This window comes from Molothrus aeneus, chromosome 1 (genome assembly GCF_037042795.1).
Source record: "Molothrus aeneus isolate 106 chromosome 1, BPBGC_Maene_1.0, whole genome shotgun sequence".
Lineage (NCBI taxonomy): Eukaryota > Metazoa > Chordata > Aves > Passeriformes > Icteridae > Molothrus > Molothrus aeneus.
This window is the reverse complement of record NC_089646.1, coordinates 25,047,692-25,071,230: the sequence shown is the minus strand read 5'-3', so window position 1 is coordinate 25,071,230 and position 23,539 is coordinate 25,047,692. Positions and strand designations below refer to the sequence as shown.

The 23,539-nt window shown below is 38.1% G+C and overlaps 1 protein-coding gene across 1 annotated transcript in view; it reads right to left on the bottom strand.

Moving 5' to 3' along the window:
• Positions 1-23,539, bottom strand: part of PPP1R9A (protein phosphatase 1 regulatory subunit 9A) — a 130,587-nt gene that overhangs the window by 32,035 nt on the left and 75,013 nt on the right. Inside the window, exons 6-7 of the mRNA XM_066553506.1 lie at positions 10,984-11,119; positions 2,633-2,788 (exon numbers count right to left, since the gene is read on the bottom strand). Coding sequence (XP_066409603.1) covers positions 2,633-2,788; positions 10,984-11,119 — 292 coding nt within the window. The remainder of the gene's footprint in view (positions 1-2,632; positions 2,789-10,983; positions 11,120-23,539) is intronic.

Sequence of the window (23,539 nt, the reverse complement as noted above, 5' to 3'; positions counted from 1 at the left end):
GGGGACCAGAAATCTTTATTCCATGTCCTATTTAATGCCAGACAAATTCTTGGCACATACTATTTTGAAATTTTTTTTTGGCTTTTAAGTCAATATAAAATTGTGAAGGCTTCACTTCAACAAAGACATTTTGAGTAATTTTGGCACATTTCCTATTCAAGTATGTCTTGAAAAGCTGATTAATTTTCTACAAAACAATGAAACTTGTTATAAAAGGTAACTTTTAGAGAGAAAATGGATTGAATTCATCAAGACTGCAAAAGGTAGAAGGAGATGAAAGTCTAGCAAATGTTAAAATACCAGGAGTACACTGGGAAGGAAAGTACGCACTAGAATCCAATAATCACCATGACAATTTTTACGCAATCATTATATATTTTTGCATATAATGATCATCCATTCTTCATATATTTCATTAAAATATGGAATAATGAATTCTTACATAAATGTCCCTTCTCCCCACAGATCTTGTCTCTCTTCAATCATCACAGCTAAAATAAAGTTTCTAGCTTTTTTCTCTCAAAGCAGTTACGAAAAATCAGTTTTATTTTTCCTGCTTTACAGCCAGGAAAACAAGACTTTCAAAACTTCCGTGATTCTCCCAGGAATGCCCATCTCTCTTCTCATTTTCATTCCAAAAGCAAAGCATTTTTAATAAGAGTGCTCTCAGAGTATGGGAACATGATTTGTGTTGCAAAGACTGAATTCAACTAATTAGGTCAAACTATTATGCTTAAAGATTATGTCCTACCCATTTGCCTAATACTTTCATTAATCTCTGGAGTAAGAACAAGAAAGAACAGTTATTCTTTAAATACAATTCCAGAAAACACTGTGTGGGCTTGTGCACTGTGATCATGAACAAGTCCTCCAGTGTTGAAAGAATTCAGGGCAAATACCAAGAAAAATACATGCACTCACTCGGCATCAGCCAACAAAACGCAGCTGTGTACTCTTAAAGACGATCCGTGAAACAAAAGTGGTGTGCTCAGAACAGCACTACTGCGTGGGCTGCTGAAAGAGCCCACTCTGAGGCAGGAGCATTTCATGTTTTCTTCTCAGGCTCTCATCTGCACTTACACTCAAGGATCCCAAAGTACCTTCATCTGGGCTCTAAAACAGTGTTCTAAGGCCATTACAGAAGACAGGTCTGCAAATAACTTCAAATCACTCTGGACAAGCTCCAGTATGGCGATAGCCTCAGCTTATGGAAACTGTATTCAAGCACAGATTTAAAGGTACTTCATTCAAAGGTGAGTTTCTTGCCCATCACTGCATCTGTGTTTTGCACAGCCTTGGAAAACTCACTGGCACACGGAGAATGGTAGCATTTTCCCACCACTTTGATACTTTATTCTATGTATGATGCAAAGTATTAGAAAATGAAATAAAATGTTCTGCTAATTCGTGTAAGAGCATGAAACTCAAAATATGGAGTGAGAAAATCATAATTTAAGTAATGTAAAAAACTTTCAGGAGCCATCAATGAATAACAGTAGGTACCCAATGGCTGAGAGGGCTATCAGCAGGAAAAGGGAAAGACTGGCTGCTCATTGACTGATCACTTTCCACACATGACTCTCACTAGAGGGTAGTAAAAATATATTTATACAAGATTAAATATCTGGTTTGAGTGAAGGCGAAAGGATAAGTGGAGAAGGATAAAAAAGGAGTCCTGGTATTTTAATACTCCTATCTGGGCCCAGGTTCTGCTGCTTAAATCTCCTATGAGGTTCTGGCTACTTTCAACCCTCCCATCTTCCTGTGTTTAAAAAAAAAAAAAAAAAAAAAAAAAAAAAGTTCTTTACTGCCATCACTCAGCCCATTACTGTAAGCTCAGGTATATCCATTGTTTCATATCTTTATTTGCATGAGAATTCAGGAAAGCCTAAAAAGAAGCCAAATCAAAAGCACACAGCCTAAAATACAGAAGAAATATCCCTTCATACTTTGGTATGTGAAATTATATTAATTCAATGACCACAATGAACACCACTGTTAGTACAGGTGGATGCTATACCCCCTAACCATAAACTTGGCATGGTTTTGGTAAAACTTTGGTAAAATACTATCTTGAAGTATGGCTGCTTCCCCAATAGAGCATCTTTCTAAACACATGGCCAAACACATGACATGGTGGCTGTACACTGATGAGTTACTGTGGAATGGCATAGGATGAGTTTCACACGTCTCTCTCCACTGAAATTTAACATTTGTTGTTTGGTTTTCCCAATCACCTTTTATTGGAATCTTACAAAAACAAAGCAAAACAAAGCAAACCAAGCCAAAAAAAAAGCCAACCCCAAACCCCAGCACCCTGCTAGTGATGAATGAACTTGCACTTTGTCTATGTGGTCAAACTAACTGCTGAGGCAGAGTAACTTCTGTATTGAAAAGTTAATTTATAAACTGCCCTCATCAATACAACAGTCACCTGAAAGCTGATGCCAAAATATCTCCGAAGGCCATTTCTACTTCTTTCAAGCAGAAATTTTTGAGTCATTTCAAAGTACTAAACAGACAAAAAGCTAAAAACCACTCCAGTTTTCAAGAGAAAAAACCCAAGCACTGAGATAACTAGAAATCTGGTTCAGTGATGTATTTCAGGAGTATTTTCTGATGTATAACTTACTTCTTTGAATTTGTGAGCAAGTTTGCTGGTGTCCACATCACTGGGGGAGAACATGTCATCATTTTCAGGGAGATCGAACACTTCAATGGCCATGTCACCTCCTGGAAGGACAGGTCCCATGTCTTCATCTTCTTCATCTGTGGCATATTCCCCTGTCTTAATTTTATAGCATTTAAGAAATTCCAGTTATCCTCTTATTATGCAGTGACTATTCAAAGAGTAACTAAGATACTGTGCAATCACAGCATTCTGCATACAAAAAAGGTTTTCTTTGTCTTTAGCTATAACTCCAGTACTGATGAATTCTACCAGACAAAATGTAACTCCACAGTAGTATTTCAGTACATTAAGAGAGAAGAGAACACAGTGTCTTAAGCACTAATAACTCAGTTCTCAAGCATTACTGGCTCTGTATTTTGATAGTTTAATCCTTTTCCAAGTGAGACCTCTTTTCCATTGAAAGAACTCGCCAAATTTATTTCAGATTTAACAATGAATCTTTTCCAAACAGAAAAAAAACCAACAGAATACAACCAACAGGATCTTGATTAGTTGTTAGTCAAGTCATCTGGACGAAGTAATTCTCCAGTGATATTCGATGTTGAATTTGAAAATTCATTGGTTTGTTCTTTATAAACAAATTAACGATAGAAAAGTCACACCCACGCAGAAAGACAAGAGTAGGAAAAAGAAACCAAGTGTCAGAGACAAGTTCAGAGTCTGAAGCCAGAGTTTACTCAATTTTCACCCTGAATAAGGAGCTGCTTTCAACTAGTTTGGAACAATAAATGTGGGTGTTTCTTGTGCAAGTAAACCATGAGGTGCAAACAACTTGCTGACAAAATAGAATTTTGAAAAATCCTAAGCTGCAGTCAGTATCTCAAAACCAAACAAAATAAAACAAAACAACAATATTGAAAAGAAAAGGTTCAAATATTGAGCCCCAAGCTGCCTACTCAGCCTTTTGCACACATGCCTGTGCTCATCTCTCCCCAGCCCTAAGGTGAATGGTACCACCTTGCTCCTGCAGGGCTCCCTCTGGAAGCTGGAGTACAGCATGCATGGATCACAAACAGCCTGCTGACTTGCAGATGACTGTGCAAACACATTATAAAGCAAACACTTCCCTCAGGACCACATCTGGATTTATAAGGATTGGGACTAAATAAATACATGGAAAAGGAAGGGCGGGGGGACCAGAGCAGTCTTTTTCATGTTTCTACAGTAACACCACCAAAATTTTGACAAAACTATTCAAAGTTTTCCTTCATGAGCTTTCAGTTTCTGAGATGAAGAAACATAATACAATTATCAGAAGTATATTCCCCATAGTGCTAAAATTATCTATTTGTGTAATTTTTTGACAAAAGGACTTTCCAAAACAAGAGGTAAGAACTCAGAGGTTTGAACAACAGTTCAAACCTCTTATGTGAAACTCTCTAAGCTAAAAATGAGTGCATGCAAGATGCTGACTCTAGGTGGACAGGACACACAGAATCATAGAATGGTTTGGGTTAAAAGGAACCTTTAAAGATCATGAAAAACCTACATTCCTCTTTTTTTAAACCACTGAAGTTTTAAAAAACAAAGCCAAAACACACAGAAAGCATAAAACAGTTTAGTAAAATTTTATGATTTTGAAAGAACTACTAAAAAGAAAGTCAGTCACCAACATGCACATTAATACTTTAAAATAGTCACTGTAAAGCAAGGTACTTTTTTTGTGAGTTATTGCTGCCCCTCTAAATAGTAACATATTCTCCAATGAAATAAACAGTAACCATTTGTTTTATATACTTCATGCCTACTAAGCATATATGCCTAAGAATCTCAATAGTCTTCTATTAAATAAAGCTAACAGCTGGTTTTACTTCTTCTTTCCTTATTTAAGAGAAGTAAAGAATACATAGTCCATCTCACTGGAGTTTTCAGGCATGTAAGCACTATACCTAAACAAAACAACACCTGAAATCGTCATTCTGTATGTCTGGATCTTATGCACACACACAAAAAACCTTCTGTTACACTACACCTGTAGTAACTTCTTTATTATTTAGTTTCTATTTTATTGTCCCTGGATATGTGCAGTAGCTGTCTAAACTGAAAATCTGGCTGCTAACTCTCCTGACTCTTTCATGTAATGCAATGCAACCTTCACACACCCTCAGGGCAACCACAAGCAGGAAGACTAACTCTTAAAATCACACTGAGATTTCACAGAAATTAATTTTTGTGGGGACAAAATACTAACAGTCCATGTACTTTCCATTTTGCAGTCATTATCCCTGAAACAAATAAGGTAATACACAACTGTATTTGCTGCATTAAAAAAAATCCTGGTGGGTCCATCAGCAGTGGCAAGGAAATCTCTGAAGCATGCAAAGAGGAGGCAGAAACAGGATCATTAACCAGTAAACTCATGCCCTGCTTATGTAAAACAAAACAGACCTGGCTCAGCTACATGTGCATTTTAAAGAAATACATTAATACAAAATCCCAATTACATTTACCAATTTTGGCAAAGGAATAAAACAGATTAATTTAGTTAAAGCTGATTTCTCCAAAGACTTAAGCTAAGAAGAAGTACTGAATACAAAAAGAAAACTCAACACACATGAAGGAGTAAATTATTGGGGAAAAAATCAAGAGCAGACAATATTCTACCGGCCTCAGGAGCCAGAGTGTTTGAAGAGGAACATCAGGCAGCTACAAATGAACACAAAGGAAAATCTTGCTTCAAATTGTACATAATGATCGTCAATGAGCACAGTCATTTTTGCTTCATTTAATGAAAAAGGTAGCTGTCAAAGCAAAACACAGCTCAAGTAAACAAGACACCAGGACGACAAGAACACATTACAGAACACAGAAATAAATGGGGCTTTAGCTTTTGTCTTCAAAATAAAGGGATTTCATCTTACAGTCACATGAAAAACAAATTACAGGTTCAAAAGAACCAATGTGTACATTGAGGAAATATACATCATAAACTACATGAAACATACTTTCCCTGAAAGAATTCTCTCTGCTGACTTTTGTTGCACATGAAACTATCAGACAGTAGTTGTTCACACACTGTGCCACTTAGCTAGAATGTGAAATTCACTATTTTATAAGGAGCAATAAGGGACAGAAAAAAAGCTGTCTTACTTCAAATAAAAAGCCCTGTGAGGTAAGAGTTGTCATTGTAACTCCCTGAGGTTCCCTGCAATACATTTTGTTTCCTTATCCAGCAATAGCAATAATATTTTAAACTCCATAGCCAATGAAAACTTACATGCTCTTAAAGGAAAATCTTAGACCCTTCATTCTGTGTTGGTGAGCAGAATTCATCCATGTACAAGCCCTGTTTCTCACTTCAGTAGCACTTAGGGCTAAGCTCGTCCCATCCAAAGCAACAGCTTCTGATATTAGCCATTCCATTTTGCCATATGCAATCACAGCTAATAGCATGAAATTATCAACATGAGCTGCAATTTTCCACTTCTAAAGGGAAAATGTGTTACTCGCATTGTTTAACTGCCTAACAGTAAATGTCTGAAATGTGCCCAACACTCCCAACCATAAAGAAGGAGCTGCAGCACCAGCCAGGATAATGCAGACAGACCTTCCCCAAATCACCATAACAAAGGCTGCATCAAGCTACACCTTTTGTTCCTGCTGAAACTCTCCCACAATCAGGGAACACCATTTGAGGCACTGTAAAAATAACTCAAGTCCATCTCTTCATCTGATTTTTTCTTTGATGGCTTATATTTAATTTTTTCAAAAGAGTGAAGAAAACGATAATGGCATAGTATTAATCATTGCTTTTACAGGAACACATCATATTAATGATGTTGGAAAAAATGTACTCTCTGAGAGATTTGGTTAAAAAAATGTACTCTTTGGGGGTTAAGAGATTCAAAAGTGCACTGCCACTTTTTTTTTCTTTTTGCATGTGTCAAGATTTTCTTCAATGGTTTTAAATGTTGCTTTGCTCTCAGCATGTCCTAATGAATGAGAATTTAAAATGAACAAAATATTAGTTTGACTATTAGTGATATTATAAAACATCAGTTGCATTAAACTACTTGTCTGTGGCCACAGAGTGAACAGAATCCTGCAATATATTATTCATTTCACATTTTGCATCACCCCATGCAGCCTTCTGGGGAACAGGTCATCTGCTTTATCCGACTTTTGTCATTTGCTGTAGAACATGAAGAAGATAATACCAAGTCCAAATCACAATTCCAAGAAATGTCAGAATTTGACTCATATGCACAGAACACTATGTTAACACAGGGAATTCAAAAGGTTTCAGTCAAGGATACAGATTCAGGTCATACTTAGCACACTAAGTAGGAAATACAAGGACAGTGCCTACTTCAAAACCTTTGAGTTTTATTTTCTGACAGGATGCTACAAATTAAAAGGATGTGGGATTTTAGGAAGCTAGACAAAGTGGTGATGGGCAAACTCTGTAGCAGGATATCTAGAGGCAACATACTCTCCCAGCTTTACTGTGATTAGCACAGACTCACTAGGAAACGCCAGTGCTGCCTATTGTATGTAACACTTGAGAAATAGCTGATACTACTGGCTCAAGTGCTTGGCTTGTGGGAGCTTAACAACAAATTGTGAGCTGATGCACACTTATCCTGCTGGTCTTTGCATAGACTCCACTGTGAACATCCATTTTATTTTCATGTTCATCAGTTCTGCACAAGGGCTTTATGCAAAACTTAAATGAAGGAGCATCTGAAAGCATCCTGCAACCCTGTGGGACCTGCAGCCCATGGTAACAGCAGATTCTGAAATGCAGCAATGCAGGGTATTTATATAGTAAATGATGAGTTTTCAGTGTTACTTACACAATAAATGATTTGCATTTTAGAAACACTATGTATTAGTGTAAATCTTCCTCAACAAACAGATGTCAGGCAACATTCCTGCAAGGCAATGGAATGAGAAGGTAGTAGGCTAACACTGCATCTCTAAATTTAGTATCCAACTTAAGTCCACTGCCCACTAGCTGGCAGAAACCAAAACTGTCTCAGAATACTACTTTTTAAAATAACTTGGATCCTTCTAAAATACCTACAGACTCCTTGGGCTATGAAGACTTTCAGAAGCTCCAAAAGAGAGGAAATCCAGCCAGCTGGTGACACAGCAAGATAAAATATCAGAACTTGCACACGCCTGGCACACATTCTCTTCCTGTGGTTTAACCACCTCTAACAAACACAAGTCATGTGTCACGACTGCAGGACTCAAACAAGATCACTGACTTCCTGCTCTGGAAAACTTAAAATGTTACTGCTGTCCTTGTAGTAATCTCTGAGCCTCAGAATTTGGCAGTCTCAAGATCATTTTCTTGTTTATTTTTGCAGCTCTGTACCTGGAGATCCATGGTACCACACTTTAGACGGTGTAGGAAAATGAACAGGATGGCTTGACAGCTCTGAGACAGAGCAACCTGTGTAATTCTGTGCTGCCTCAATGCCAAACTCCTCACACTGGCAATCCAAATACTCCTCAGGTTCAAGCAGTCAGAGTCACTATTCCCTCTGATGAAAAAGACTCAAAAGGGTAGTAGTGGTTTTTGTACACTTGTAGATATTCATTCAGCAGTGCAAAATGAGATTGTCTAGCCCAAAAGGTGCTCTGCTTACCAGAGCCAAAGAATGCAGGGCTGGTGGTGGTGTCTGGCAGCAACATAACCCAGCCAGACTTGTCCACACAGAGCAAGGTATGCTCAAAGAAGTAATGCTCATATTTGACAGTAAATGGAGCAGAAGTCCTTGTGGTGACCAAAAATATCTTTGAACTGTGGCTAATGTGCATTAGATCACTGTTTACATTGTGCCAGTTGTCTGGGAATGGTGCAAGCTATGTGAGTAGACCTGGATAGCATAGTCAGGTGGCTAAAAAATAGTAATATTCAGATTACTGCAGGTATTCAATAAAATCTATTTCTGGTAAGTCTCGTAATTAAGAAAGGGAACATGCTACACTGCATACCTTAGTAACCAAACCCCAGGATTTATTCTGAAAATGTTTACCACCCATGACCCACATATATAGATGGCATCAAGTAGGAAATGGGTATGACTTTCAATGATCCCAATGTAGTTTTAAAGCACTGCATTTGATCTCAGGCCTAATTCCTTCTCCTTCTAAAAGAGATAATTGATGAGATCATCTGGATCTCTTCTGGTAGATTTCCTTTCTTCCTCTTTTCCTCAAAACTCTCCTCTGCACTCCAAAGGCCATTGCCAAAAATCATGTCATAGTTTCAGAGATGGTCACCATATTCAGTGTAGTGCTAGAATCAGAACAGATACCTTTAACTCTCTTAATTAAGGAAAATCTGGGAAAAACTTGCCCAATTTTATTTTCTCTCTATAAGCTGAAGCAAACAGAAAACAGAAACCACTGTTTCTATCAGCAGAAAACACTTTGTGAATTTAGTATCTTTTGTGAAAAATTTATGCAGTGAACAGGACCTAAGAGTTTGTAACTACCAAATTGCAAGGACAAGACACATCACAGAAAGTACCCAATACCTACTCATCCCTACTCATCCCTGTCCTCTTTCAGTATTGTACTGAGAAACACTTGCATGGCCATCAGTGTGACAGTGTCACAGTCAGCACCTTCACAGCAACAATCCCTACTGAAGGCTGAAGTACTACAAGGATCAGTATTGATCAATAGGGGTTTAACAACATTTTCTTTATTGACAGATCACCTCTGTGGTGCATGAAGGTAAAAAACACAAAGAATTTGAGATTTTTTGCAGCTGGATGTGTTCCACAGATAAAAGGTGCAATGCCTCAATCACACAGGTCAGCCACACACTCCTCTACATGCAAGTACACAATGAGAAAGATTTGATCATCAGGAATTTAGGACACCCCTCTCTTGCCTCCATGAAAGCAATCAGACTATGCTCACCATAAAATGGTACTGGAAGTCTTCAAACCCTGACATCTATGGTATACCATGATGAGTTGTGGAGGTCTCTTTCCCCAAAGCCTAGTTGTTCCATTTTGTTTTTGAAGAGATTGTAAGAGAGTTCCTTCAAGAAACTCCTCTTGAATTTAATTCTAGACTAAAGAGAAGGAGACTTGCATGTTTCTGTAGTTTGAGGAGGGAACAGAGAGGATATGGATTTTTCTATCTATGGATTTTTATGTTCTCCCACAGGCAGACATACATATGCATGTATGTACAGCTCTTAATTTATATGAGTTACATATGTCCCCGTGACAGGATTAATTCTAAGGTATATAGAAATCTTTTTATTCTTAATATCAGTGGAAACTACAGTAAGTGAAAGCATTACTGGGGCTAGACAGGATTTTTACTTAGTCTGTTGGGACACTTCTGATTGTTCTGACATATTGCTATTTTAACAGCATGTTTCAAAATCTGAGTATATCCTGATTTTATGTCAAGAGTAATTTTTTTTCTAAAAACAAGAACTAACCTGAATTAAATGCATATCATGAATTCTCTATCTCCCCTTATCTACTGTTCCCTTACACAAAAAAAAACCCCAAAAAAACACCCTGCCCAGGATGAAAACACACTAATACATGGAGTCTAGCATTACAAATAATATTACTCAAGATGATGTGAAATGATGACAGTATGCTTGAGCTATAAGGAAGCAGTTTGTTACAAAACCCAGCAGCTTATTTAGGGAGCAACACAGACAGCAGTAGTCTCTGAAAAAGCTCTCAAAGTAATCTTTCCAAGTATCTTGGTATTTAGGCATACTAGGAATTTTATGACAATGGAAAGAAATTATGGAAATTTTACTGCACAGAGTTGTTACTTTTGAAACCTTTGTATTGGCACTAATTGTAAGCATGAATATGCACTTCAGACAAGGTAGGGAATTCTCTATCCTGAGGAATATCTGTTCACACAGAAACAAAATCACAGTGTGTGGAAGGAGGGGTCTTACCTAGAATTACAGAAAATATTCTGACTTAAAAAGAATATCAATTCTTCTAGGAAAAAAGCACAACATCCTCAACCCCTCTAAAAGTTAGAGGGCAACTTTTACCAGGTTTCACAAAATTTAAACATTTTCACAAAATTTCAATGTTTCAGTGCACAACCAAACAAGCTTTACTCCCTTATTTCAGAAAGATACAGGCTTTCAAGGAAGAGGAATGCTTACAAGAAGCATCAACCAACTTGATATTTGCTCTTCTGGAACACAAAAATCACCAGCAAAAGTAATGGAAAGGTACAAAAGTTGACCTCTGATTGGTAAGTAAAAAGAAGGAATTAAGAGTAGAAAAGAGAACATGAAAAACCACCAAAGATTGAAAGACTGGACCGTCTGTTACCTCATCATCATCTGCATCATACTGTGCATAATGCTGCTCCAGCAGCTCTCTCTGGCGGCGTTCTTGCTCTAGAGTTTGGCTGATCAGCTGCGCAACCTCACTCACTTGTCCCGGTTTTTCTCGTCCAATTACAAACCTACACAAAACAACAGTGAAAAAATATTACTCCTACTGTTTACTAGGGTTTTAGCCATTTCTAGTCTAGAGGGTCGCCTTTTTCTCCAAAGATGCATAGTTTTGATTGTTTCAAATGCGTTCTGTGGATGAGATTTCTCACAAGGGCACTGTGTGCAGGAGCAGGAGTGATCAGACCATGACAGGTCTGGTCACATGACAGGAGGGGCAAAATAGAAGGGACCATGACAAGCCACCACTCCAAGATTCATTAAAGTATAATCACTTCCATTTCCTTCAGAGCCTCCAGAAGGCTACAGAAGACCAGGCTGTTATGGGTGCACAGTAAGAGCACGGGCACACTTATGGCAGCTTATAGCGAAAGGAACATGCATGAGAGTAACTCCTCCTCACTCTGACTTTGAAGTTCTCTTCCATTTCTGACCTTTTATATTTGTCTTCCTCCGGTCTTAGAAAACAGAATCTATTTCCACATTTTAAAATCTGACAGACACTATTTCCTTAATTTTTAGCTGCATTTAAATCTGTCTTTTATTTCATGAACTTCTGTTGCTACGGAACGTTTTCTCCACTGTGAGCTACTGCTGAACACTGGGTGCACGCTTTCTTGGCTTAGCAAAACACAGGGGAAGTGCCTCTTTCTTGGTTGAGACTTACAAGAATGTTTCTCACTCTTGCTTTCAGCAACTAGAACTCAGAATTTGTTAGGATTGTAACCTCTTTTCTTTTTTTTTCCAGCACAGTGGCATAACCATATTTAGATACATTGCTATCTCCAGAACTAATCATAAACACCCATTACACAGTACCAACACACTGTGAATTACTGAACAAAAGCACAATTTAAAGATGTCAAGCTGAAGAATTGTTTTCTTAGAAGGCTAAAAAGATAATTAGGTAATTACAGATGAAAGAAGTATTATGTAGAGCTGAAAAGCACAATAAGGTGACACTGAGATACTGGATATAGTAAACGATTTGTTCCCACAACATTTGGCTCAAATGATGAATTTAATGTATTATTTGAATGAGGGCAGAAACGTGCATTATACTCATATATGAAAACTTTTTTCATTTGTACTGCCTATCACTGTTAAAATCCCTTGGGATTTGTCATCCATGTGTAAGCCAACTTCCCAGCATTGGATGACCCTGGGTCTAATTACTATGATAAATAATTTTTCAGATTCTATGAAGTCAGGCACTACAGAAAGGACTGTAATTTGGAGATTATTTCCACATCATCAAAATATCCAAGCTACTAATTACTTCAAAAAAGCTAAAAAAAGGTGAAAATTAGTAACTCCATTTGAAATAATGACACAAGGTGCCCTGAAAATAATTTGCAAGAAAGTGTCTTAGCTTAAAAACATCAGCAGCAAATACAGCAGAAACTAGAAGAGAATCAAGGCAATAATGTCAGCATTTTAATCCTGATCAAACCAGATAACAGTCTGGCACTCATACCCCACTATTACAAAATACAACATTAGTTCTCAGTAATGATAAAGACCTTGGGCTGAAAGAAAAAGAATGTTTCTTCATGGCCCCTACACTTCATCTGCTCTGCATACTGACTCACACACAGATCCTGTTTCCTCTAATTTTTATTTTAGAGCCAAGTATTACAAAGACTAAACCAGTCATGTTTTCAGACTCAGCTGGGAGGAACAATGAACTTTTGAAATTACTAAAGGAAGTGAAAAAATTATTTAACCAGTATCTGCTACTTGTTTGTCTCCTCTGATGTGAAACAAATTAAAATTGAATATGGAAAAAAAGATTCTATTTAAAAAAAACATTTTAAGCAAAATTATGCATGAGTATATTATTTACACATAGCAGAGAGAGCACCACATTGGTAAACATGTGAGGGAGACCCTCAATGTGTAAAGTTATGAAACCACACAAAGTGATGTAAATATTGGATTCCCTCTGGCCCTCTGCCTGGTAATTAACCTTCCTTGGAAAATACAAGACTCAAAATACTTCATACAGTCACCTTTTACATTGAAAACTTAGAATAGACAACATATAATGCATCCAAAATCTGGTAAAACCTGATATTTTAGAAATGGTTTTTGACACATTAGACTGTTATGCAGTAATACTGTCATACAGACAAACAAAATTAGGTAGGATGTAAAAATATGAAGCCTTATTAATTGAATTTTTTTTCATATGCCAAAGACACAGTTCACAGTGATGGGATTTTCAAGGCTTGAATCACATTTAAAAATGAAGTTACTTCATGATACCTGAAGCTGTTCAGTGACATATGAAAAAAAGTCTCCAAGCAATGACAAAGTTTAAAGCAAATGTTTTCCAAAGTAGAAATATACTAGTAATGTTCTATTTACTAAAATTTATTGCTTTAGAGCGAGGCATATCCAAAATGTCTGAAAAAAAGGTTTTAGAAGTGCTCAATCTGCTGACATCAATTGATGTCAGTTCTAGACAAAGAATTGTAAATTTGTAAAATGGGATACTATGTTCCCAGCAATTACAGCTTTTACAAATGAAACCAAACTTTTTGTCATTTTACATTCCACAATCTTAAGAATACCATGCATATAATTATACTTAACTGGTAATTGGGGTAAACCATAAATTATAAAGTTACATTTTAAGGAGAGCCAAATAAAAGTAACTTAGAAAACCATAAAGCAGGGGCAATTATTAAAACTCTAAGCATTAATTAGATATTTATTCACAGAATAGCTTTAAATACATGAAATATCATAATCTGAAGTGCTTAAATACAAGAAAGAGACATAAGGCTGTGATTCACTGACCAAAAAATCCGTCACTGAACCACACACACTTCAACAAAGTAGCTAATTACATATTTCAAATTACTTTGGCTCAACAAAATCAATCACATGCATTTCAGACTTCATTAGTTAATCTCAAGGGCTAGAAGTATTATAAGAAAGAACTATACATTCTGTCAGCAATAATATATTTGGGAAGCTGGTCATGTTTTTAGACATGAGACAAATGAGCATTTCACAGCCTTTAAACCACATCACAATAATATTCCTCTAGATTATTAAAGTCAGCAAATGCAAAATCAACCCCAGAAAATCTATGATACAGCCATTACTGTATTAAATTTTAAGTCATTACTGATTTTTTCTGAAGTCTGCAAAAAAGAAGGAAGGAGAAGGAGAGAGGCAGGGCATGAACTGCCCTTGATACTCAAGAGTTACATGCAATTTAGCTGAATTACCAGCTGTGAAATATTCTTTGTGGTTGTGGTTAAAATGAACAGGGATGGAGCTAGAAATATAATTAATATTTGACTCTATAATGGATTTTAGAGTATCTAAAAGAATTATGTGTCTTGAGAAATTGAAAATTAATTACAGTAGTGGTGGTTAAGAAAAGCATTCCACTGAAATTGGAAGCAACTCCTACATCTCCTGCAATCCATGATTTAAATATTTTACAGCACACTTGATACACAGCCTTCTGTATATGTCCAGCTTGTATTAAAAGAGGATCTGCAGACCTATGCTTCTTGAAATAACTTATTGATTTTTTATCAACTATGGAAACCAGAAACATTATTATAAAAATTAATTAAAAATATTTCCACTTTGAAAATAAGTGGTACTAAAAAAAATGCGAAGGCATCAAAGCTGTGATGCGAAACTGAAGTTCTGCAGCACACACTTTTAGTGAAATGAGTTAATGATTTCTCCTGAAAATACTTCAGGAATTATGTACTCAGTTAAAAATACATTAGCATGGTTTCCTTAAATCCAACAAAAATCAAGAATACAGCAAACACATTCTAAGGAAGAATAGGGGGTTTGCTGTAACAGTTTTCAAAATCTTCTCTTCTATCCTTTCCTAAAATACAGTTTGGTACAGTAAATGTACAAATGTAAAAAATGTACAGTAAAATTCATTCAGGGAGTTTTACAGTCAGATGCCTCATCCCTGGAACTGTTCAAGGCCAGTGTGGATGAGGCTTTGAGTACTACTCTACTCTAGTGGAAGGTACACACTACTCTAGTGGAAGGTGTCCCTGACAACAGCAGAGGGGGTTGGAACTAAATGAACTTTAAGGCTCCTTCTGACTCAAACCATTCTATGATTTTTGAAATGGTTTTCCTCTGAGCTTCAAAGTCTGAAGCTGCTTCAGCTATCATTTATCTCATTTATTTCAAGATGTCTTCAATTACCTACTCTGGCTGCTTCCATTAGGTAAACAGCCACATAATTAATCTGAAGTGCTAAAAGGGGCGTGAACCCTGTTAAGAAAGCAGTTCTATTTAGTCACAGCAGAACAAACTGGAATTTGTGTGGTTATAATGAACAAGATCAACCTCTCCCAAACAGCACTCTCAAATGCAGAAGTCACTGACTACACAACAGGAATTCACAACCTATGAGCTTCTATTACACCTCTTGATATGAAATGATGTGAAAACTCATAAACACTCTGAATAATTTCAGTTGGAAGGAAACCAGTCCAACTTAAGTCCCTGACTTGAAAAGAAGGCCAACTTTGTCATGGCCTTGATAAGAATTACCCTTGCTGCAACTTCTCTGCATTGCCTGTCATTTTGTCCCTCTATACCAAGAGTATGAAGAATCTGGGTTCATCCATTCTGCCTCATGGAAGGCAGCTGAGACAGCAATAAGGCACCTGACATTCCAATCTTTTCTTTCTAGTGAAGATGTTCTTTCCACCTCTTCCCTGGTGGATGCTGCCTGCACATCTGCTCTCCAGCTCTAGTTGCACAGGGATGCTGCTCCAGGGGCCAGACTCAAAGCAGCCCTTGCCTCATAAGGTTTCTGTCAGCCCGTTCCTGCAGGCTGTTGAAGATCCTGTGATTGCAGCCCTTTGCTACTCTATCTACCTCATGTGCAAACTTATGTCAGTAAATCCACCTGGTCCACCCCTGCATCAGAGATAGGCATGTGCACAGCAATCTTTAAAGCTACTAGGCTGGAATCAAGAGGACTGGTAGAGGGAAATAAAAAAGATTTGCCTGGAGATAACTGATAAGTGATCCAAAACTCCAATGCAAACAAGAGAACTCTGCCTGGAGATCAGCACCCTAAGTAACACAATGAAGTGATGACCATCAGTGAATGAAAGTGGTGATGACTGCAGTTATTCAAGATCACATAAGAAACATCTAAGAGGGCAATCTGTGTAGTATCTAGTGCAGGATGCTGGCTCAATGGAGCCAGTACAGATAAGCAGACTTTGGGAAGAGCCTCCAAGGACCCTGGAGATTGAGTTTCCAGTAAGATGAACTGTTGTGCAGAAGCTCTGCAGCCTCTACTTGTCCCCACCCCCAGGATGAAGTATCCTGAATTAAAAAACAGACAGAAGGACCTCAACTTACCATTCTTGGTTAGAAGATACAATGCCATGAGCAGGGATACCTTTCACTAAATCAGGTTGCTCAGGGCCCTGTTCAGTCTGGCCTTGAACTGTTCCAGGGATGAGGCATCCACAAATTTTCTGAGAAATCCGTTCCAGTGCCTCACTACCCCATGAGTAAAGAACTTCCTAATCTCTAACACAAATCTCTCCTCTTTTAGTTTAAAACCATTCTCCCTTTCCTATCACTATCTGTGTAAAAAGTCACTCTACTTCTTTTATATAAGCCCCCTTTCATTGCTGGAAGATACTATAAAGTCTCCTCAGAGTCTTTGCTTCTCCTGGCTGAACAATTCCAGCACTCCCAAACTGTCTCCAGGAGAGATGCTCCAGCCCTCTCATCAACTCTGTGGCCTCCTCTGGACCCACAGCAGCAAGTTCACATCTTCCTTGGATGCAGCACTGCAGGTGGGGTCTCACAGGGCAGAGAAGAGAGGCAGAATCACCTCCCTCACCCTGATGGCCATTCCTCTTTTGGTGCTGGCCCAGGATGTGGTTTGCCTTCTGGGCAGTGGTATCAGTGGTGTAGGTGGATGAGCAGCAAAATCACAGATTAAGCATCAGAAAAGCCTTAGCAGACTCTCCAGAGCATCTTGGATAGAAGCCCCTGATAAACTATGCTACTATAAACACTAAATGGATATTGAGTCAGACAATTAGGCAGTCATGTAAAAAACCCACACAATAATATCCGTGCACTTAGATTAATTATTCCTCCAGAAATCAATTCTAGTCTAGGGCCTTACTGACATATTAGCTTTACTCAAGAGTACTTCAAAATTAGCCAAGGGATTCAATGTTTTGGCATCTCTCCAGATTCTGGTCCTTACATTGCTCTGTTCTTCTGAGAGTACACGTTAAGAATCAATTCCATCTCTTTCCAGACAGCCTGACAGTATTCCAACAAAATCCTTGCTTAAAAGGTTTCCTTGAATACAGGCTGATAATTTAATCAGCATTTGCTATAGCACCACATAACTCTTATGGGAATGACCACTTTAAAGGAACACATTTGTAAATCTGTGCTTTAACATACCTGAATGCAGACACTTCTGTTCAGAAGGTACAAGTACTAGCAAGCCATGTTTCTAAAAAAAACAGGTTGCTTTTTCAGGTGAGATCTGTCTTCCCTAACTCTCATTCTTGCAGGCATCCACAGGGAAGAAATCCAGAAGAAAATACAGGTAGGTCACCAATAAGCTTCTGAGTTCAGATCATGTCCTTAATCTGGATGATTAGATGATCCAGATTCTAGGCAAGACAGACCATCCTCACAGCACAGTCCAGCTAAATGCTCCTACAGCACCATCCATACAGTTTGGTGACTTATCCTGCAAGGATGAACAGCAGGTATTTCTGCCCAGCTGTCACAATGTTGTATCCTATTAATCAAGGTGCACCAAAACTGTGTGGGAGCTTCCACAAAATAGTATCTTGGATGAAGGAGTAAAAAAATTAGCTAAATAAACATATATGATGATATTTCAGCTGCAGGATTAGGAGTTTATGTTTAGATAACATAGTTATCTAAACATTAGATAATCTATGAATTTATCATGTTATCTATGATTTAGTTCAAGTTGAATTTGAATATGAATTTATCAAGTTATCTATGAATTAGTTCATCCTCAACCAAGTTGAGGATGAACTAATTCAAAACCTGTCAACTTGTTCCTTTTTCCAGGAAAAGAAAAGAAAAGCTGCTCCTAATGAAATCTAGTCCCACTAAACCTTACTCATTCATGTTATATTTAATTTTAAAAGCCATGCTCCAATACCTAGAAAAATAGTTTATAATTCAGACAAAATATTTAAATGAATATTTCTTTATATATTTCACACTAAAACATAATTTCCTGTCCAAATGCACAAATATTTTTTAAAAAATTGCCATAAAATTTAAATTAGCAAGAAATAAAGACACAGGGGCTATTTATGCCAGTAAATCACACAGTGCCAGGGAATGCTTCCAAGTACTAGTAACCGGTCATCATATTAAAATTGTATTTTACATCACTGAAACAGTCTTGGAAACAGTTTAACCCAAGTTAACTAATATTCTACTAAAGAATAGTCAGACACAGTCCAGGAATTAGCAAAGGCTAGGAGTCAAGTCAGCTTGGATGTTTCCAATGGACAATTTGGATATGGCCACCCTGCTCAGAAAGGTACAACTCCTTAAGGGTAGGAGCCCCAGCCACGCTGGTGCCAGCTGGCCTCAGCACAAAGAACAGTCCAAGGCACAGCTTGTCTACTCCACAGGCACAGCCAAGGAATATAAACCAGCTAAGCAGTGATGGTTGCAGTCTTATCTCACCCATGCTAAGGGGTGAGAGGACTCTTGAGTAATTTTTCACGTTCAGCACACTACTCCTGGTAGTCTTACAGGACAATTACCAGTGCTTGTAGGAGTACTTTGCAGAAACCAGAAAGAAAACATGTTATGGAATCTTTAGTATAACCACAGTGGATTAAACAGGAGAAATTTACACTACTTTAGCACACAGCACCACACATGTAGTTTCTGCAGGATCCATAAATCAGGTTTATCAAAGAAGCAGAAACTGCACCAAGCACACGTGGCTTCTGAAGCAGCCCAGCATGAAGTCCCAGCTCAGCAATCAGCACTGCAGAGCAAAGGGATTTTCTTTCCTTCTCTTTTTCATCTCCTCAGCTCGGGCACTTGTATTCAAGGAAAAAGAAATAGACAAGGAAAGGAAGAACAAAACCACAACCCTCAGAAAACATAACATAACCCAGCTCTCTGAAGCAGACATGGAGTGTGGTATCTTTTGGGTTGGGTCCTGCCTCATTACCCAGTAATTAGCAGTCCTGCTTCTGCCACAATGTGGATCTGCTCTATGAAGAATGCCTGCAAATTTTGAAGGACCCAACTGTTTCACAGGGTAAGAGCACAGGCAGGCAATGTCAGAAGGAGCAAAAGAAAATCTGCACAGGCATGCACACTGGGAGAGGGGAATTATTACCTAGACAAGGGAGGCACACCAAAGGCAGGCTGCTCAGTGTTACTGTCAGCAGCAGCAGCATTCCCATCGGGGCACTCTGCTGCTGCCTGGCTCCTGAGGCAGATTTCATCTGTCCCCTGCACTGCCTCAGCTCTTGCAAAGACCTGACTCTATAAACTGCCCTTCCTGATGCTGTGCTGGCAAACAAAACTAACAGCAGGCATGCAAATACTGTTTTAGGAAATGGTGTATTTTTCAGAAAAAATTCATCTCAAGATGGGGTGAGGAATTACGAAGGAATAAATGACATTTCAAGTTGATGTTAATGAACAACCAATTATTTTTACTTTTTACCCTTTAATAGCTCCTTGCATAAGAGCTATATAAACGTGAAAATTTGTATGAAAGATTCCACTTTCAATTTAGTACGAGACAGAATTTAGGCTATGAACAATTGGGAGTTGAGGCAGAACCCTGCTTTGAATTAAAACTTTCCAAATAAGAAAAAACAAAAAATGGCAATAAATTATTCTTTATTAGAACAGAGAACAGTGAATAGTGAAAAGCCAAAGGGCTGGATATTTGCAATGTTGTTGTTAGAACACATTCTTTAATGATCTAGAAGATTAATTAGACATGGCAAAATTGGCTAGCCAATTATTTAAGATGGAAATACTTTGATGCATTTCAGCAGAATTTAAATAAACAAAAGCAGGTAAACTCATTGGCAGGTGAGAATTAAAACAATTAATAACTTTCAGGGTGGTACAAGTCATAATAAACTGAATAGGATTGCACAGGCTCTGTGTGGTTCCCTAAAAAAAATCAAGAACTGACTCAGAAGGCACCATGAGAGCATCCGCTCAGTGCCTAGCAACAGTGTGGGAAGCCAGGAAAATGTTTAGTCACATTCATACAACAGGATACGGAAGGAGGACACAGAATTTAAAATTTGCCTCTCCAGTAAAACACTGAATTTGGTTAAATTCCTTAAAAGAAACCTTTCAGAGGAAAGTAAAAATGCTAAAAGCATACAAGGAGCATATGAAGGACTGGGATTTTTGATGATTCTCTCATGCAAGATCCTTTCTCCTTATCAATCCATTAAGTCTTCAAGAACCATGTCCTCCTTTCCCGGGACCCTGCCTTTCCCAGAGCTGTGTGAGCACAAATCTTTTTATTCAGTAAGTATGATAATAGGATAAAGTTTTCTCTATGAAAGAACAAGATTTTTTTCTCTTGTGAGTATGTTCAAGGAAAAAGAACTAAAATTCCCTGGAGGCATACAGCTCTTTTGAGTGAGCTTTTCCTGGCAGGGACCGTAGGGTCTCCCAGAACCCTTTCAGTATGATGAACGGGGGAAGAAAGTGTGGTCACAAAGGCTAAACATCACCCAAGCAGCTTCAAAGAACAGGTCTGATACTCAACCTCACAGTCCATGGGGAGACTGCAAGCAAAACAATACAGGAGAAATTCCATGACAGGATGGGATTTCCACTGTCAAGCTATCTCCTTATCCTATCTTTTATGACTGCAGGCACCACTTGCAAACTTCAAGCTGATGGATTACATCCTAAATGGGGTCAAAAGAAGCACAGAACAATTAGTGGTATTAGTGTGGCTCTGCTCTCTGAACCATTAATCTTAGAGCAGGGGCAACAGTCAACAATATTGAAAACAACACACATCTCAAATCCCTCCTGTTTATAATCAAATTCTGAAATCCACTAATATGAGATATTAATGAACTAAATAGTTATATAAAATTATAAAGAAGACTTGATATTTACATCAATTGAAATAGCATTTATAGTTGTATTTGCCTGATTAGAGTCACGAGGACACTAATTCTCATCCTGAAAAGCAGAAGCTGATGCCAGCTGGGATTATGAAAGAATTCCATCTCTTTCCTTTGCCTCATAGGCTACCAGACTACATCTGCTGGGTACTGATTATCTTTCTAGAAAACATTATAAGAAAGAATAATTTAATTTATTATCACTGTGGAAGTCAAACTGGTTGAGCCAATAATCTTTCATTATGGTATGATGACCTGCTGGATAATCCAATACTGTTAATGGATAAAATAACCGCAGATGCTTTTTACGTTTTTTCTTCCTTCACCTCCTCTCAGCCTCACCTAGAACAGTTCAAAAGGTAAAAGCCATGTCTTCATTTGCACAAATTCTTTACTATGTCAGCTACAGACAGTCTGGATACATTTTTTCTGGTAGAAAAATTGCAAAAATCTATTCTAGGTCAACGACTTCCACTGTCAGCATCATTCAAAGTGTTCAGAAGGCTCAAAGGAGAAAAATAAATCACAAAGTATTGGTATTATGCAAGCTCTCTGAAGAGGTATTGACTGCATTTACTGCAAAGAATTAAGAAGTGGCTTTAATGTCATTCTATTCATGAGTGTCCTTTCTTTGCAAGTGATCTCACATACTAAACCCTGCTATAAAAACCAGCATGCACTCACCGGACTTTCTCTTTGGTGTTTCTAAGAACAGTTGCAGCAAAATTTTGTGTAACACCAACCAGACTGATGCCATCAATTTGACTAGATTAAGGACAAAATGACTTCAGATACCTAATGCTGAGGGATATAAATGTGAAGTAATGCCAGTGAAAGGCACACAAATCTCTGTGTGTACAGGACACCAGGCAGAAGAAAGGCACAGATTCTGTATACTATGATCACAAAGATAACTATGCCTATTAAAGCAGTTCTATAAACCCCATCAAGCTGACACTATTGAACAGCAGATTTGCAAGTAAGTTGCACGTGCTTCCTCCTGTGAAGGAAGGATTGTGAAGCTGCCTTGCCTTGGATCAGGTGAGGTGTGCTTGTACACTGCCTACACGCTGGCAGTCAGCTGGGACATCCTCCTCAGGAAAGGCAGGAGGGGTTTTTAGAGCAGTAACCTCTTCCCCTGCTCCTGCCTCCTGCAGTGACACGGATCATTAATGGCACTGCCATGGGAATGGTGCACTCCAAGGGCAGGAGTACTGCTCCCTGCACTGCTCCCTGCACTGCTCCCTGCACTGCCAGCAGGCAGGAGCTGACAGCTGGGGACAAAAAAGGCATTTTGCCCCAGAAGACTCTCCCATGTCGTCCCTAACGTTCTGGAGCAGTTCAGTTGCAGAGGTTTTCACTATCTGCCAAAGAAGGTGGAGATGAGGGATTCTCCATCCTAGCTCTAACACAGCAGGGAAGAGGATCTGTCAGAAACCAATTCTTCTCACCACAAAACAAGCAGCAGGCAGGGCTCTTTTGTCACATGTTAAAAGAAGAACAGTCAGGAAGTTAAAAATACCTTATTTCCTTTCATATCTAAATTCATCAATATTAGCTCTTACTTTCTTTACAAGCAAATGTTCAAACCTGTATTGAAGCCAAAACGTCGAGCATACTGAAATATCTCTCTCCCAAAAACTGCTTTCTGGAACCATTTTTCATTTTGTGCAACTAAAACCAATGTAGAGCATCAGGCAACAACACCATCCAGGAGTGGACCAGAAGATAAGCAGGAGTCTGTGCCACACAAGGCTTGGCTACCTTGTCTAGTCTCACTCCCAGCCTACCACAAACCAGGGAAAACATCATGCATTTCTCAGCTGGCTTGCATAAAGTGGAAAAAAGTCTTTCTGAACATTTTTTTCCATGAAGTTTAAAATGAAAAGAAAATTGAGGAAGTTGCACCAAATTCTACCCATTTCTTTCCTCTAATTAGAAATACACATTAGTAAAATACTGCCAACCACATGGTGTGCTCTTTATGTATACATTATTAATATTTTAGTATTATTTTATATTGTAACACACACAGTATTTTAAATGTATTATTAACTAAATATTATTTTATGCTTTTTTGGGTCTAGTTTTGACACTAACACACTGGGTCACTTTTTCCATGAAAACTAAGTATCTTAATCTTACAAGGAAAAATGAAGAAACTCAAATATCTTTTCGACAAATGAGACCTGTCAGAAGCCAATGATCCCAGTGCACAATACACTTGACAATGTGAACTCAACAATAATG